A 16,170-nucleotide genomic window follows, 5' to 3' on the forward strand; every position below is an offset into this window, starting at 1 on the left:
ATGAAGAAGCAGGTTCGTGATAGAACAGATAAAACTTTTATTATTGCATAAAACATCAGAGTCTACCAATAAGAGAGCACGTAAGAAGACTTGGTTTAAATTGTGAATTCATGAAGTGATCAGTAATAAAGACTAAAGAGCAGGTAGCTGCTGTGAGGGGTGAGCAGGTTCTACTCAGAACAGTTGCTTCTCCTCAGTGTCCCAGTAACAGCAGGCTGGGAGCTGTAGGTGGCGTCACAGGTGACTGAGGTGACCGTGTTCCAGTCGGTGGCTCTGAGAGTCAGGGTGCTGCTCCAGCTGTACAGGCCGTCCTTCTGCAGGACCCCACGACCGGCCTCCCCACTCTTACTGCTCCCATCCACCTTCCAGCTCAGACTCCAGCCAGAGGGGGCGCCCTTGTTGGCCAGACACACCAGCGTGGCGGAACCCTTACTGGACACCTCGTCTTTAGATGGGGGGAGGACTGTCAGTGTAGGACGGGTGATTGCTGGGAAAGAAAACAGTACAATTTAAATCAATAAATATTGAAGTTATGAAGTGTTTCTGATGTAGACACGTCTCATCATATAACCTCACAATAATCTCCACAATCCTAAAACATACACTGGGGTCTCTGCACTTTAGGTTTTAAAATAATTACAATTCATCTTTACTTTCGTAATTTAATTGCTGATTTTCTCACATTAGATCTGTTCTGTAAATGTGAAACATGCAGGTTCAGCCAAATTAGATAAATACAAATGATTTAACTACGACATTTATTTCTAAGAGTGTCAGATGGATTTACATTTTTTGATATAATTTCATTTATTATCAGGTGTGTAAGTAGACGGGTCCAGTCTGGTACTGTTTACCAGTAAAAGATTAAATGCTGGTACACAGTACTGGAAAGAGGGGAAAGCAGCTGCCAAAACCCACAATCCAAACCAGTCAGAGTCACACGTTCAACAAGCAAACACACCAGATAACGTTCTGTCATCTGAAACTACCTTCTCAAGCACTTCTGAAGCGTCCGAGCTGGACGGAGCTGAGCTGCCTTTCATTACTACCAGTTTATGTCTGATGTTCCTCCAGAAAATCATTTACTGTCTTCATTTACATTAAATATTAACTTATTAGATATATTAAGTGTGAAGCTTGTTGTTGTTTAACCATCAAGAATTTAAAACTACTTTCACTCCTGCTCATTAGGGGATGTTGATTCTATTAATACACAGATATATTAAAGCATAAACCAGAGCAAGTGTAATATTAAAACATACTAGTAAAACGCACAGAAATAAAACATAATCTGCACTAGATTTAAATAAATGAAGCACAGATACTCCTATCTGAAGAACTGTAGTGAACAGGTTTATAATATATTTTATGTATTCATAATTTACACTTTTTACATGATTCAGGAAATTATTGTAGAAATTTTAATGCATGAAAACACACAGACTATATCATTATCTCAAAACTTCTACTGAAGTATTAGTTTTAGTAATAAAGCATCAAACTAGAAGTATAATTATACATTTTTTTTCTGTTTATTCATTATTAATTTTAAACAGGAAACACATAAATAAACAAACCGCATCAAAGTAGAACAAATTTTTACTTACTGCCAAGTTCCAGCTTGGTGCCGCCACCGAACGTCCACCACAGTGATGGAGTGTAACTGAGACGTCGTACAAAAACCTCTTCATGCTTCAGTGCTGGTGTCTCTGTATAAAACAGCAGCTCCTCTAATGTCTGTATTTTGGGACTTTATTCTTGTGGCTTTTAGTTTGTATAGAATCCTTGTTTCTTTTTGAAAGATTCTCATGTTAAAAATGAAACAGAACAATGACCAAAGACACCAATCATGATGTAAACTGACAAGATTTAATTTTATAGTCCTGTAAATTAGGTTATGAATCAAAACGTGTAAATTTATTTATTTATTTTCAGTATGTGGTATTTTACATGGATCTTATTAATGTCTGTTTTTATTAGTAATATGTGATTAAGAACAATGATGATTAAACAGATTTCTATTTGAAGTACATATGTAATAAAATAAAATAAAAATATTAAATAATCCTTTATGTTTATCAGTACATAGAGGTGGGGTTTTGCATATTTATACTTAATTAATTATAACTAGTTGTTCATGACACACAGCTTCTTCTATACCTTTACCAACAATGATCTTCATCACAAGCTTCATATTCTCTCTTATCTGCTGGATTCATGGTGAACATTATTTTTCAGAATGAGAAGATGTAAGGTGATGTTTTATCTCCTCATTAGATTCCAGTGGACAGGTTACTGTGACTCAGGATGAAGTCCAGCTCAGTTAGGAGACACAGTGAAGATCAGCATCACTAGCGAGTGTAGTCCACAATGTATCTCTTGGTACCTGCAGAAACCTGGAGAAGCTCCTAAACTTCTTATGTACTATATTTACCGCCTCCAGTCTGGGACTCCACCTGTGGCAGTGGATCTGGTGATGAATTCAGTCTGACCATTGGTGACCATAAAGTTGACTTGACTTGACTTGACTTGGTGGGGTCCAGGCTGGAGATACAACAAAATGTGTCCTCTGCTTTTAACCCATCGCCCTTGGTGAGCAGTGGGCAGCCATGACAGGTGCCCGGGGTGCAGTGTGTGGGGACGGTGGCGCATCAGTGGCATCTTGGCAGATTGGGATTAAAATCGGCAACCTTCTGATTACTGGGCTGCTTTCTTAACCGCTAGGCCACCACTGTCCCTATGGAAGTGTTCTCATAATTGGAAGGTTGCCCTTGAGCAAGGTACCGTCCCCACACACCGCTCCCCGGGCACCTGTCATGGCTGCCCACTTCTCACCAAGATTGATGGTTAAAAGCAGAGGACACATTTTGTTGTGTCACCGTGTGCTGTGCTTGTGTGTTTCACGATCACAATCATTTTATTTTCATACATTCAGTAAGCTTTTAATGATTTGTGCTTCATGACTAATCTCAATTTCATCAGGTTTTCTGTGAAATGACACAATACTAATATTGACTGAATACAAATGAGAATCATGAAGTCAAAGGAACTGCCTGAAGAAATAAGATTCTCTGGTCTGATGAGGCCAAGATAGAACTTCTTGGCTTTAATTCTAAGCAGTAAGTGGAGAAAACCAGGCACTGCTCACCAGCCTTGTTGATTATTTTCATACATTCAGTAAGCTTTTAATGATTTGTGCTTCATGACTAATCTCAATTTCATCAGGCTTTCTGTGAAATGACACAATACTAATATTGACTGAATACAAATGAGAATCATGAAGTCAAAGGAACTGCCTGAAGAAATAAGATTCTCTGGTCTGATGAGGCCAAGATAGAACTTCTTGGCTTTAATTCTAAGCAGTAAGTGGAGAAAACCAGGCACTGCTCATCACCTGTCCAACACAGTCGCAACAGTACAGCATGGTGGTGGCAGCAGCATCATGCTGTGGGGGTGTTTTGCAGCTTCATGGATAGGACGACTGGTTGCAATCGAGGGAAAGATGAATGCGGCCAAGTACAGGGATATCCTGGATGAAAACCTTCTCCAGAGAGCTCAGGACCTGAGACTATGCTGAAGGTTTTCCTTCCAACAAGACAAGGACCCTAAGCACAAAGCTAAAATAATGAAAGAGTGGCTTTACCACATTTCTGTGACTGTTTTTGAATGGCCCAGCCAAAACCCTGACTTAAACCCAATTGAGCGTCTCTAGGGACACCTAAAAATGGCTGTCCACCATCATTTACCATCCAATTAACCTGCCAGAACTGGAGAAGATCTGCAAGGAGGAATGGCAGAGGATCCCCAAATCCAGGTGTGAAAAACTTTTCCCAAAAAGACTCCTGGCTGCATTAGATCAAAAGGCGTCTACTAAATACTGAGCAAAGAGTCTGAATACTTAGGACCACGTGAAATTTTAGTTTTTTGCTAGTAAATCTGCACAAATGTCAACAATTCTGTGTTTTTCTGTCTGTATGGGGTGCTGTGTGTACATTAATGAAGAAAAAATGAACTTCAATGATTTTAGAAAATGGCAGCAGTATGAAATATATATGAAAACTTTAAGGGGGTCTGAATACTTTCTGTACCCACTGTACTGTGGTTGGTTGGTGAGGTAGTCCAGTATCCAGGTGATGATTCACTCCTGTGTCCTCCAGCTTGTCCCTCAGGATTGTGGGAAGGATGGTGTTCAAAGAACATGATTCTCACAGCGCTCCCAGTGGTCAGAGAGAGGGAACAATGTAGGAGGTGAATGATGGCATCATCCACACCTGTGCCAGGCTGGTAAGCAAACTGAAGTGGGTCCAATGATGAGTTCACCAGGGACCAAAGCTGAGCCAGGACCAGCAGCTCTAGAGTCTTCATCAGGGATGTCAGTAACTGCGGAGGTCTTTGGGTCATGGAGTCTTTGGCACTGGTACACACAAGAGTTTTTCCAGAGCTGCGGAACTCTCCCCAGCTTCAGACTCAGGTTAAAAATGTGTTTCATAACCGCACACAGTTGATCTGCATGAGACCTGATGACCCCTGAGCTGATGCCATTTGGACCATCTGTTTTATGCCTATAATCCTCCTCAGTATCTTCCTTACCTGGGTGGTTAAGAGAGACAGTCTGGATGTGTGTTGGATGTGCACTGGATGGTTGGGGATGAGGTGCACTGAGGGTGGAGGATTTAAGTGGCTGAGCTGAATGAGGTGGAACAGCAGTGGGGGTGGGGGTGTCTGCAACTGATGTTGAAGACTGCATTCTGGATGAATCAAACCGTTGAAGAAGTGATTCAGTTCATTTGCTCACATCACATCCCCTACTGACACAGAGTTTTGATCTCTGTGGCACAAGATGGTTCTAAGGCCTCTCTATACTTCACTCACATTGTTGAGTTGTAGCTGGTTCTCCATCGTCTGCCTTTAGCTGTCCTTTCCCTCCCTGATCAATCCTTTCAGCTCCCTTTGCTCCTCAGCTTCCCTTTTTTAGCTCCTCTTTGTCTCCAGCTTTGAAGGCCCTCCTTTTATGCTTGAGGGTGGCTTTAATTTCTGGTATAATCCAGGGTTTGTTGTTGGAGAAGCAGAGCTTTCGCTCTGTCTCTAAATAAAATTGCAATTTCTGCTCTCAAGCTTTCTGTCAGGAACAGGACAGCCGCCACTTGTCCTAATGAACTTCCTCCCCCTTTGGGTTTGGTTTTGGTTTGTCCAACACATGTTTGTCTATGTGTTTCCAACGTACTGTTTTATGTGCTTATGTGCTTAAAGCACGGCTCATCCGTGGGGGACCGGCATCTTTTCCGCCGTCCACAGGCACCCGTCACTCCGTCAGTCTCCAGCTCGCCCCGCTGGGAAGTGCACAACTCTCCTCGTCTCGGAGCACACAAACTGTGCAACGGGTCTCCTCGACCCCACGGTAGCTTTCGTAGGCCGCCAAGGTGCTCCCTGCCCCGTCCAAATTTGGTCGGGTCATTGTCTGGTGATGTTCGTTCTGGTCAGTTATGTATTAAACCCCCGTTTCGTGACGTTGTGCATATGCGTCCTCCTTCCATGTCCAGCCATTGTGACATAAATTTAAACAGTGAACAGTAATATTGATACAGTAATACTAAAATCCAACCCTGACGTTATAGTCACATCTGAGGTCAAAACAGTATTCTTTACAGAATTAAGTTTTTTTTATTCAACTTAATTAACCTAAACACCTTATTTCACATCACCCTGATGGGACTATTTAGACTGTGTACAGTTTGAGAACTGTACACGTGTGAGAACTGTACACTGTGTGGACGATATGGTCAAATGAGATGAAAAACGATATGTGATCAGTCTGTGCTCCCCTGACACCACAAATGTCAGAAAAACGGCTGGTTCAGATGTCCGTGGCATCAGGTGAGCGCGGACTGAACACAGACACAAAAAAATCTAAAGCCATTTTCAGGCCGAACACGCTGCGGGTGCCACGGGGCTCAGCGTGAAAAAGGGTCCATTTCTAAACTCCTGGTAAGACGATAATGTCATGTTGTAGATCTCTGGACAGTCAGAGAAAGATCAGCTTTTCCTCCATTCCCACTTCGAGTGTGAATGAAAATTCACCGCTTGGATTCTATTTGTTGCACAAAAATATGTACCCTGTATATAAGGTTGCCACAGTCACTACCGGCACTAATTTTTTACTTTCCTCCATTTGTACACAATCTGTCTGTGGATTGGTGGAGTTCAAACTTTTTAGAGATGGATTTGAAACCTTTTCCAGCTGTGTGAGCATCAATCAGTCTTTTTCTGAAAACTTTGATCATGCCATGATACACTGTAAAGAGCAGATGTTGATAGATAGACCTGCACAAGAATGTTGAGTGAAGTGAATTCATAGCACAGAACATGAGATGTTCCTCTCTCAGCAGCACCTGCAGTAGGAGCAGCTGCAGCAGTGCAGTCACTGTACAGTCTGACTGAGGGAGGTTTTTGTACGACTCTGTATCACTGTGTGAACACATAGCTGCTATGATAACTCTGACAGTAATAATCTCCTGCATCTTCAGCCTGAATGCTGCTGATGGTCAGAGTGAAATCAGATCCACCACTAGATCCACTGCCACTGAACCGCTCTGGAGTCCCAGTGTAGCGGTTATTAATATAATAGATGAGGAGTTTAGGAGCTTCTCCAGGTTTCTGCTGGTACCAGGCAAAGTAGTTACTATAAATCCCAGAGCTGGTTCTGCAGGACAGAACGACTGTATCTTGTGGCTGAAAAGTTCTTTCTCTGGGAGTCTGTGTTACAGTAACCTGCCCACTGACCTCTGAAAAATAGAATCAAGCAAAACATTAAAATATTACAATTAAATGCTCAGTTTGCACATATTTATTCCTGTATTAAATGTAATTTACCTTGTACACACAGAGCAAACACCCAGAAAACAATGATGAACGTCATTGTGATCATTTCTGTTGTTGTGAAGCATGAAAGTGCGTCACCTAAATCAGCTATAAACTCTGTGAGAGCACTGAGGCATGTGGTGAAAATGCAAAGTGTCCCCTCTATGTAAATCATGCTGCTGCTGTTGCTGGACGAGCAGATTCATGTCAGAGACGAAACTTTCAGCTTCTTCACGTTTTACAAATACTCAAAAAGTGAAGGTGTCTTCTGCTTGGCTAAATAGTTCAGTTATTCTTGTAGTTTGACTGTTTTTTTTTCCTGGATTGAAAAACTCCTGCTGTCTTACATTAAAATTAGAGACACATGCAAGACACTGACCAATCACAGCACAGCAAGATCTCTGTGCTGAAGTGTCTAATTCAGGTCTTGTTAACTGAAATGGTATTTTACTTTTATTTATACTGTCCTCCTTGTCATGGACAATCTGGTCAACTTAATCTGACCACAAAGTTACGAAAAATGTATTTATGTATTTACACAGGGTGACAATGACAAGGCTGTCCCCCATCCATGAGTATAAAGTTTCTATTCTTTTCTAAAAGATAAATTCAGTTAATCTATATTTCTATTTAAGAATTCTGATAATGATTGAATTAATTAAATGCATAAATCAATGCACTTTTGCTTAATTTTACCATTTAATTAAATTACAAAAAGTGTTCTTTAAATCTTTTAGTTCATGTTTTAATAAAATTATGTAATTTGTCCTTTGCTTGTTTTTGCTGAGAAGATAAAGTGTATATTCTATGATAATAATTCCCATTACAGATGCTGTGATGCTCAGACTGTGTCGGATACAGAGTTTATGAGTTTTAATTACAGCCTCAAGCCTTTTTGAATATGATGCCACAGGCTTGGCACACCTATCCTTGGTCTGTTTGGCCCATTTCTCTTTGCAGCACCTCTCAAGCTCCATCAGGTTGGGATGTTTTGGTTCAGCCATTTTAAAATCTCTCCCTAGATGTTAAATCGGATTCAAGTCTGGGCCACTCATGGACTTTCACATACTTCCATCTGGCCACTCTACCATAAAGTCCTGATTGATGGATTGCTGCAGAGAAGGTTGTCCTTCTACAATGTTCTTCTCAATGTTCTCCTCTGATTGTTCAGTTTAGGTGGCCAGCCAGCTCTAGGTAGAGTACTGGTGGTTTTGAACTTGATGATGGAGGTCACTGTGCTCATTGGACTGTGCTTCAAAGCAGCAGAAGTTGTCCTGTAACCTTCTCCAGATTTGTGCCTTGAGACAATCCTGTCTCGGAGGTCTACAGACAATTCATTTGACTTTATAGTTGGTTTGTGCTCTGACATGAACTGTCAGCTGTGGGTCTTTCCAAATTAAGTCCAGTCAACTGTCACAGGGTGACTCCATTTAAACTGCAGAAACACCTCAAGGATGATCAGGAGAAACAAGATGCACCTCAGCTCAATTTTGAGCCTCATGGCAAAGGCTGTGAATAATTCTGTATATGTGCTTTCTCAGATTTTTTATTGTTAATAAATAAAACCTCAAGTTTGTATGCACTACACTTATTTCATTATAATTGTTCATGACACACAGCTTCTCCTACACCTTCACCAACAATGACATTCATCATCATCATCTTCTCTCTTACCTGCTGGATTCATGGTGAACATTATCTTTACTCTTATAGCATGTGAATCTAAGATGGTCGCCTGGTCATTTGGAGCCCCAATCACACGGATGGTAATCAGCATCAGCCAGGCACAATCGGGGCTCACTCCTCAGCTGCACCTGCACCCCGTAGCATCCAGTGGCGTCCAAGTATGTGTAAGATTGGACATCCATGGGCCATGACGTTTCAGCACCTTTGTTTTGCGTGGAGATTCAACACCTCCGTTTTCCATATCTTTGTCAAATGGCAAGAGGTGTGAAGTGCCAGCCACGGGTTTTTGCGATACCCCGGCCTGCCTTTGTCTGCCCCAGATGGGAGACACCGGGGGCGGGACAAGACAGAAACAACAAATTCTGATTGATCTGTGACAACTTCCTGTGGGTCGAATGTATAAAGGATATTCACTTGTGGTAGCTGGGCTCTTTTTTCATCTTCTTTTCCATCGGGAAATGAGCCTTACAGCTCCTGTCTTCTCTCTACCCATTTTTCTCCTGGATCAGATGATGTCTTTTTCTCTATCTTTTCCTCCTGTCTTTCATTTTGGTTTTCTCTGGTTAACATTGGTACCTTTTTTACATACAATATTCACATGTAACTGCAATAATAATCTACTGGTTTTAATAAATTAGAAATTGTTCATCCTTTTAACCTCTGTTGTGCCATGCCTCTTTCTGCCAGGTAACATCAGGTTGGAGTGGTTTTAATACAGTGCTTTTATGTGTAGAGAGAGAGTTTTTTTTAGCCTATTCTCTACAGTTTTACATATGTATAACTTTCCTTTCAATTCATGTACTTATTCTCATCATTTTCATTTATTTTGAGTGTAATGGGGCAGTGGTGGCCTAGCGGTTAAGGAAGCGGCCCTGTAATCTGAAGGTTGCTGGTTTGAATCCCGATCTGCCAAGGTGCCACTGTCATGGCTGCCCACTGCTCACTCAGGGTGATGGGTTAAATGCAGAGGACAAATTTCACTGTGTGCACTGTGTGCTGTGCTACCGTGTATCACATGTGACAATCACTTCACTTTACTTTAAAGGGTATAACTTAGAATACAACATCTTACATTGTTGTACTGCTGGTAGTCAGCCTGATTATAATCGGTGAGAAGTACTGATTTTGATCTGATGCTTTGGCTGCTTGTATTGTGCCTGTTGTGCTTTAGATCCTCTTGGATATAAACTGTGATGAATTCTTTGTTTTCATACATTCAGTGCGCTTTTTATGATTTGTGCTTCATACCTTAATCTCAATTTCATCAGGTTATCTGCGAAATGACACAATACTAATGTTGACTTGTTATCTCTGAATGGAATGTAAGATGAACATTTATAGTCCCACAAGGGGGAATTTACATAGTCATGACAGAAAGTGAACAGTACAAGAGTAGCAAAAATATAATAGCAGACAATACGCCGACAGTATAATATAAAATGTTCAATATACAAATAAATAGTTTGGAATAACAACATGGATGTGAGTTTTTGAAAATATCAGTATATACATGAAAAAAATATTTTTGAATGTCTTTTTTTCCCCTGCCTGTCAGTAACACAGTTGACTCATGAAAGTGTGTATGTGTATCTGTGCAGTCCTCATTCACTGCCTTTTAAAAAAATAATTATGTATTTATTTTTCTTATTTTAGTTGCTACAATAACGACTGGAGCATGAAGGAAAAGGAGAGAGAAAAAGAGAAGTAGATATCAACATATGAGGAGAGGAAAAAATAAAATTAAATAAAGGGGAGTGTTGGTTGGTGAAGGATGGTAAATGAACACAGGCCATCTGCTTTGGTACCTGCTTAAACAGACAAAAATAATAAATAAATAAAACCCACAGCAGCAAGCAATATTTGTATAAATCACAATAAATACTGAATATTAAACATTATTTAACAATGCATAGTACTAATAATACTAACAATGTTCCGCTGCTCCAGACAATGTGTCTGTGAGTACATGTTTGTGCGACTGGGTGAGCCCGTATGTGTAGGGCTCAAATCCCATGTAAGGTTCAAATCCCATTGTGTCCCTGAGCAAGACACTTAACCCTAAATTGTCCCTGTAACTACCCTGGATGTGGGAAGCCACATTCCACCGGCTGCCGGACGAACCCGGGCAGACCAGGTAATGAGCCCAGCAACCCAAAGATCCAAAACTCCATGCCAGGGACCCAACAGAGCCAGGAGGGCCAGGACCCACCAAGCGGTCCCCGGGAGTGAGCCACACTCTTCATACTTACTGTAATATCCCAGATCCAGGGACCACAGGCCCCAGATGGCCAGTCTACCCCAGATCCAGGAGACTGTCTCCTGTCAACAACATCAGTAACTACAACAATTCTTTCTTATATAGCCCATAATCACATACAGTATGTCTCAATGGGCTTTGACAGGCCCTAAAGTTTACACCCCAACACTTGACCCTTCCTTTCAGGGTAGAGTGAGCCTGAAATTGGTCTCAGTGCAGGGTTGGGGTGCACTGGGGTGGAGGGAAGAAGACCGCCCAGTCCCGCAGCAACAAGGAAGCCCACCAGCCTAGACCCCAGCCGGGCGCCAGATTGTCCTCTCAGGCCCCAGTCGGCAAACAGAGAGCGATGGAGTGAGAAGACCCCATGGTTCCCCTCACCTGCGGTATTGGTATTAGCGTGTGTAGCAACCCTTGGATCCTAAAAGTTAGTCACTCAACAATCAACACTTGGTGGCTGCATTAATTAAGCTCTTCCTTCCTCTGGCTTTACCAACAGGACAAAAGACAAGACCACAGGGACACATACCACATGTCACAAATACATAAACAACCCACATTATAGAAATATTTATAAATACATATAATTATAAATGTTATAAAAAATATAGTATTTTGTATAGAATATTGGATTGTACATATTGTCAATAAATATTTAAAATATATATTTATATTATTTTATCAAGAAAAAAAACAAAACCATAAAAAGAACAATTGTGCTACTTTACAGTGTATGTTCTATAAATGCTTTCAAAACAGGGGAGGGGTATGGAGCTGAATGTCTGTATATATGACGCGCTCAAAAGTTTGGTCATAATTAGGTGTTTAGTTTCTTGTATTTTATCCCATATCCAGGAACACACTCAGGGAAGAATTCGGTCTTACCACCAGGGGGCGCTATCACTGGAAGGGGGAATTGGCGTTAACTCTCGCGGTATTTTCATTAGGTAAAGAAATGCCTGCACGAGCGAACGACACTAACGATTCCTGCCTGTGTTTTCTCTGTTAAATACAGGTAAGTATAGTGCACCACTATTTCTAAATACACCCACTGGGTATAATAGAGAAATTACTCATAAGAGCTGTCAGAAAACGCGACAGGTATCACATGGTTCGGAGTTAGTAAAAGTGTAAGACACGTGTAATTCAGTGAAATGGTGGCCGCGCCATGCGCGTTTCTTTGTTCATGTTACTACTGCCAGGTAGATTGAGTGTATTCTTTATGTGTATGTGTACACATGTTAAGACCACTGATGTGCTGTGGGATGGGAAAATACTGGAAAGATTCTGTTCAAGGTGTATTTGAAAGTAATTATTGCATTTATGTTAAGTAAAACTGGTTTGTACTATTATGAAAATGGTTGTTCGATGGGTTTAAAGCACAAGTATGTGGGTTGATTCTGTAAAAGGGATAGCAGATATTGAACGAATGTAATATTGAAATAATATGTATTTCTGTTGACATTAACCTGTGAGAAGACTGAAAATGTAATGTAATTCAGGAACTGAGAATATGTAAATTGTTTGTAAAGTTGAGTGTAAAATCTATTTTTCTTGAGATAAAGAAATGCCTGCACGAGCGAAAGACACAAACGATTCCTGCCTGTGTTTTCTCTGTTAAATACACAAATACACTTTTTAAAATCTGCCACAGTACCGGGGTGCTGGGATCTGTAACATATACATAGACTATAAGTAAGTGTACATATGTACAGAGTGGATATATTTACACATATTACACATAAAGAAAAACAGAAATGTGTATTGTATGTGTTTGACGGCAATATTCTACATTTAGCCACCATTCTCCTGTCACTCACCACCTCCACTGGGTCCAGAGGGCATCTTAGAACAGAGCTGGCCCTCCGGATCAGCCTGTTCAGTCTCTTTCTGTCCCCAGCAGACTACACCATAAAGGCCACCACAGAGTCATACAAGGTCTTCAGAAGTGGAACCTTCACTCCTAAAGACCCGAGTGTCCGCAGCAGGTACAGTTGTGAGTCCAGTCCAGGTTATTGTTCAGATGAACACCAAGGTACCTGTAGCTCTCCAGAGCCTCAATGTCTACAGCAGCCTGCTCCATTCATACAAGTCCTAATCCAATCATCATTTGTCTAATGTCATCAGATTTACCTTAATTGCAAAATACAATAAACTGCACCTTACATTTTCATATGCTGCATATTTCAAACAGGTTCTTAAATTTGTAATCTTGCAGTACTCCTTGTTGTCCTCACTCATGATGAGGCCAAGTATTGCAGAGAACTTCTGTAGGAAGCAGTTGGGGAAGTTGTGAATGAAGTCTGTAGTGTAGATGGTGAAGAGGAACGGTGCCAGAACTGTTGCCTGTGGGGCTCCTGTCCTGCAGACCTCCCTGTCCGACAGACAGCCCTGAGTTATATCTTATTTAGCAAACGTGTTTTTACCCGGCTGTCCACTCCCATGTATGCAGCAGGTTGCCAAATTTGAAATAAAACGTTGTAGTTCAGGACCCCTAGAGAAGATCTCAGCTGACTGACATTTCACAGATGGCTGGAAAATCTGACATTTTTCTTTAAGAACTCACAAACCAAATTCTACCAGTCTGTGTAGAATTGCATCCAAATTGTGGAGGTGTTCCTCATCTGTACCTGTACATAAAATATCATCCAGGTAGCATTGCACTCCTGCTAGACCACTCAGGATTTGGTCCATGGCTCGCTGGAACGTTGCCGGAGCTGAGGTGGTGCCAAAGGGCAGTCTGGGATATCTGAAAAGCCTCTTGTGGGTGTTTATGGTTAACATTTCACATAACTGTTATTCCACATGCATTTTCAGGTAAACCTGATTAAGATCAATCTTGCTAAACGTTTGACCCCCGCTCATCCCTGACTGACAAAATGATTGTCCGATGAAGAAAAGGTGAACGCTACCATCAGTCCTCTCTCATGCCAACAGTAAAGCATCCTGAGACCATTCATATGTGGGGCTGCTTCTCATCCCCGGGAGTGGGCTCACTCACAATTTTGCTTAAGAACATGAATAAAGATTGTCCAAAATGTCCTCCAACCACAACTTATGTGTTTAGGGTCGTTTTTTTGAGATTCGGTTTATGGACTGATGCTCTGAAATTTACATTCTCTGTGAATTATCATGAACGCAAACAGTCCTGACCCAGATGCAGCAAAACCTGCACAAACCATGATAATAAAACTTGTTTCTCAGATGGGATCATATGCTGAAATGCAGTCTTGATGTTTGCTGTAGTTGTATTGTGCAATTTTTAATACAAAGGAATCTAGATACAGAACCGATGCAAACAATTTTTTGGTCCATTTAAGGGTATTGTCATGTGACCTGGGGAAAGGGGTTTTCCAGAAAACTGTAAAAAGAAAGGTGTGAGCCGTGAAGTGTGCAGATGCCGGAGTGTGTCTGTATTGTTCTGTTACAAGTGCTGACAAAGGTGCAACATGGTTTCTCTTCCTTCAAACATAATGCTTTGCATTTAAATCAAGTTGGTCTAAGCATCCACAAAACATTTTTCCAAGAGCCCTCTGGCTTGTCCATGTGATCTTTAGCAAACTGCAGACAAAAAATAATGTTCTTTATCTCCTTCCATCCCTGCCATGCAAACCATGTTCAGTGTTCTCCTGATGCTGGACTCATGAACAATGACATTGGCCAGTGTAACAGAGGCCTTCAGTTGCTTAGAAGTTACCCGGTGTCCTATGTGACCTTGCTTGCTATTACATGCTTTCTTCTTGGAATGTTCTTTGTTGGTTGACCACTCTTGGGAGGGTAATAAGTGTCTTTAATTTCCTCCATTTGTACACAATCTGTCTGTGAATTGGTGGAGTGCAAACTCTTTACAGATGGATTTGAAAACTTTTTCCAGCCAGATGAGCATCAATCAGTCTTTTTCTGAGGTCGTTGATCATGCCATGATACACTGTAGAAAGCAGATGTTGATAGACCAGCACAAGAAGTGAATTCATAGCACCGAACATGAGATGTTCCTCTCTCAGCAGCACCTGCAGTAGGAGCAGCTGCAGCAGTGCAGTCACTGTGCAGTCTGACTGAGGGAGGTTTTTGTACGACTCTGTATCACTGTGTGAACACATAGCTGCTACTGATAACATGAAAACTCTGACAGTAATAATCTCCTGCATCTTCAGCCTGAATGCTGCTGATGGTCAGAGTGAAATCAGATCCACCACCAGATCCACTGCCACTGAACCGCTCTGAAGTCCCAGTGTTTCGGCTATTAATATCATAGATGAGGAGTTTAGGAGCTTCTCCAAGTTTCTGCTGGTACCAGGCAAAATCGTCACTATTAATCCCAGAGCTGGTTCTGCAGTTCAGAACGACTGTATCTTGTGGCTGAAAAGTTCTTTCTCTGGGAGTCTGTGTTACAGTAACCTGCCCACTGACCTCTGAAAAATAGAATCAAACAAAACATTTCAGAAAAGTATTAAATTAGTATAAATTAAATGCTCAGTTTATACATATTTATTCCTGTATTAAATGTAATTTACCTTGTACACACAGAGCAAACACCCAGAAAACAATGATGAACGTCATTGTGATCATTTCTGTTGTTGTGAAGCATGAAAGTGTGTCACCTAAATCAGCTATAAACTCTGTGAGAGCACTGAGGCATGTGGTGACAATGCAAAGTGTCCCCTCTATGTAAATCATGCTGCTGCCGTAGCTGGACGACCAGATTCATGTCAGGGAGGAAACTTTCAGCTTCTTCACGTTTTACAAAATAATCAAAAACTGAAGTTGTCCTCTGCTTGGCTAAATAGTTCAGTTATTCTTGTAGTTTGACTGGTTTGTTTCCTGGATTAAAAACTTGTCCTGCTGTCTTACATTAACATTTGGTGGTGTAGTGGTGAGTATAGCTGCTTCCCAAGCAGTTGACCCGAGTTCAATTCCCAGCCAATGCAGTTGACCTTTGCAAAGCACCGTCCCCACACACTTCTCCCCGGCGCCTGTCATGGCTGCCCACTGCTCACCTTTTTGGAATTGAATTGAGTACTGAAAATAAGCAAAAGTAGACATGGTACTTGGTTTTATATATATTGAATTTTTGATTTTTTTTAATTAAATGATGAAATTTGTCACTTGCTTCTTTAGTTGAAAAGATAAATTGTATATTCTATAACAGTTTAATAATTCCCATTACAGCTGCTGTGATGCACAGACTGTGTGGTTATAGCAGGATACAGAGTTTATGAGTTGAGAATCATATTTGCATTGGAACAGTTGGGTGGATGTTCATTAGTCCAAATGGACAGAACTGAGCAGGACAGTTTGAAGACGAGGGGGATCTGCTGCTGTGTTGTACATATTCTTCAGATTTCTGTGTAGGCTACATGTTCCAGTTTAAT

The 16,170-nt window shown here is 41.2% G+C and overlaps 2 gene segments (V, D, J or C); both read right to left on the bottom strand.

The window, feature by feature from the left end:
- Positions 1–13: 13 nt before the first annotated feature.
- Positions 14–15,418, bottom strand: LOC114764353 (Ig kappa chain V-V region MOPC 21-like). The segment is given in 4 exon segments: positions 14–487; positions 1,608–1,641; positions 14,891–15,210; positions 15,313–15,418. Coding segments are annotated over 4 exon segments (726 nt in total).
- LOC114764354 (immunoglobulin kappa variable 3-20-like) lies at positions 6,463–6,921 on the bottom strand. The segment is given in 2 exon segments: positions 6,463–6,782; positions 6,871–6,921. Coding segments are annotated over 2 exon segments (366 nt in total).
- Positions 15,419–16,170: the final 752 nt, after the last annotated feature.

The sequence above is a fragment of the Denticeps clupeoides genome, chromosome 15, assembly GCF_900700375.1.
Source record: "Denticeps clupeoides chromosome 15, fDenClu1.1, whole genome shotgun sequence".
Lineage (NCBI taxonomy): Eukaryota > Metazoa > Chordata > Actinopteri > Clupeiformes > Denticipitidae > Denticeps > Denticeps clupeoides.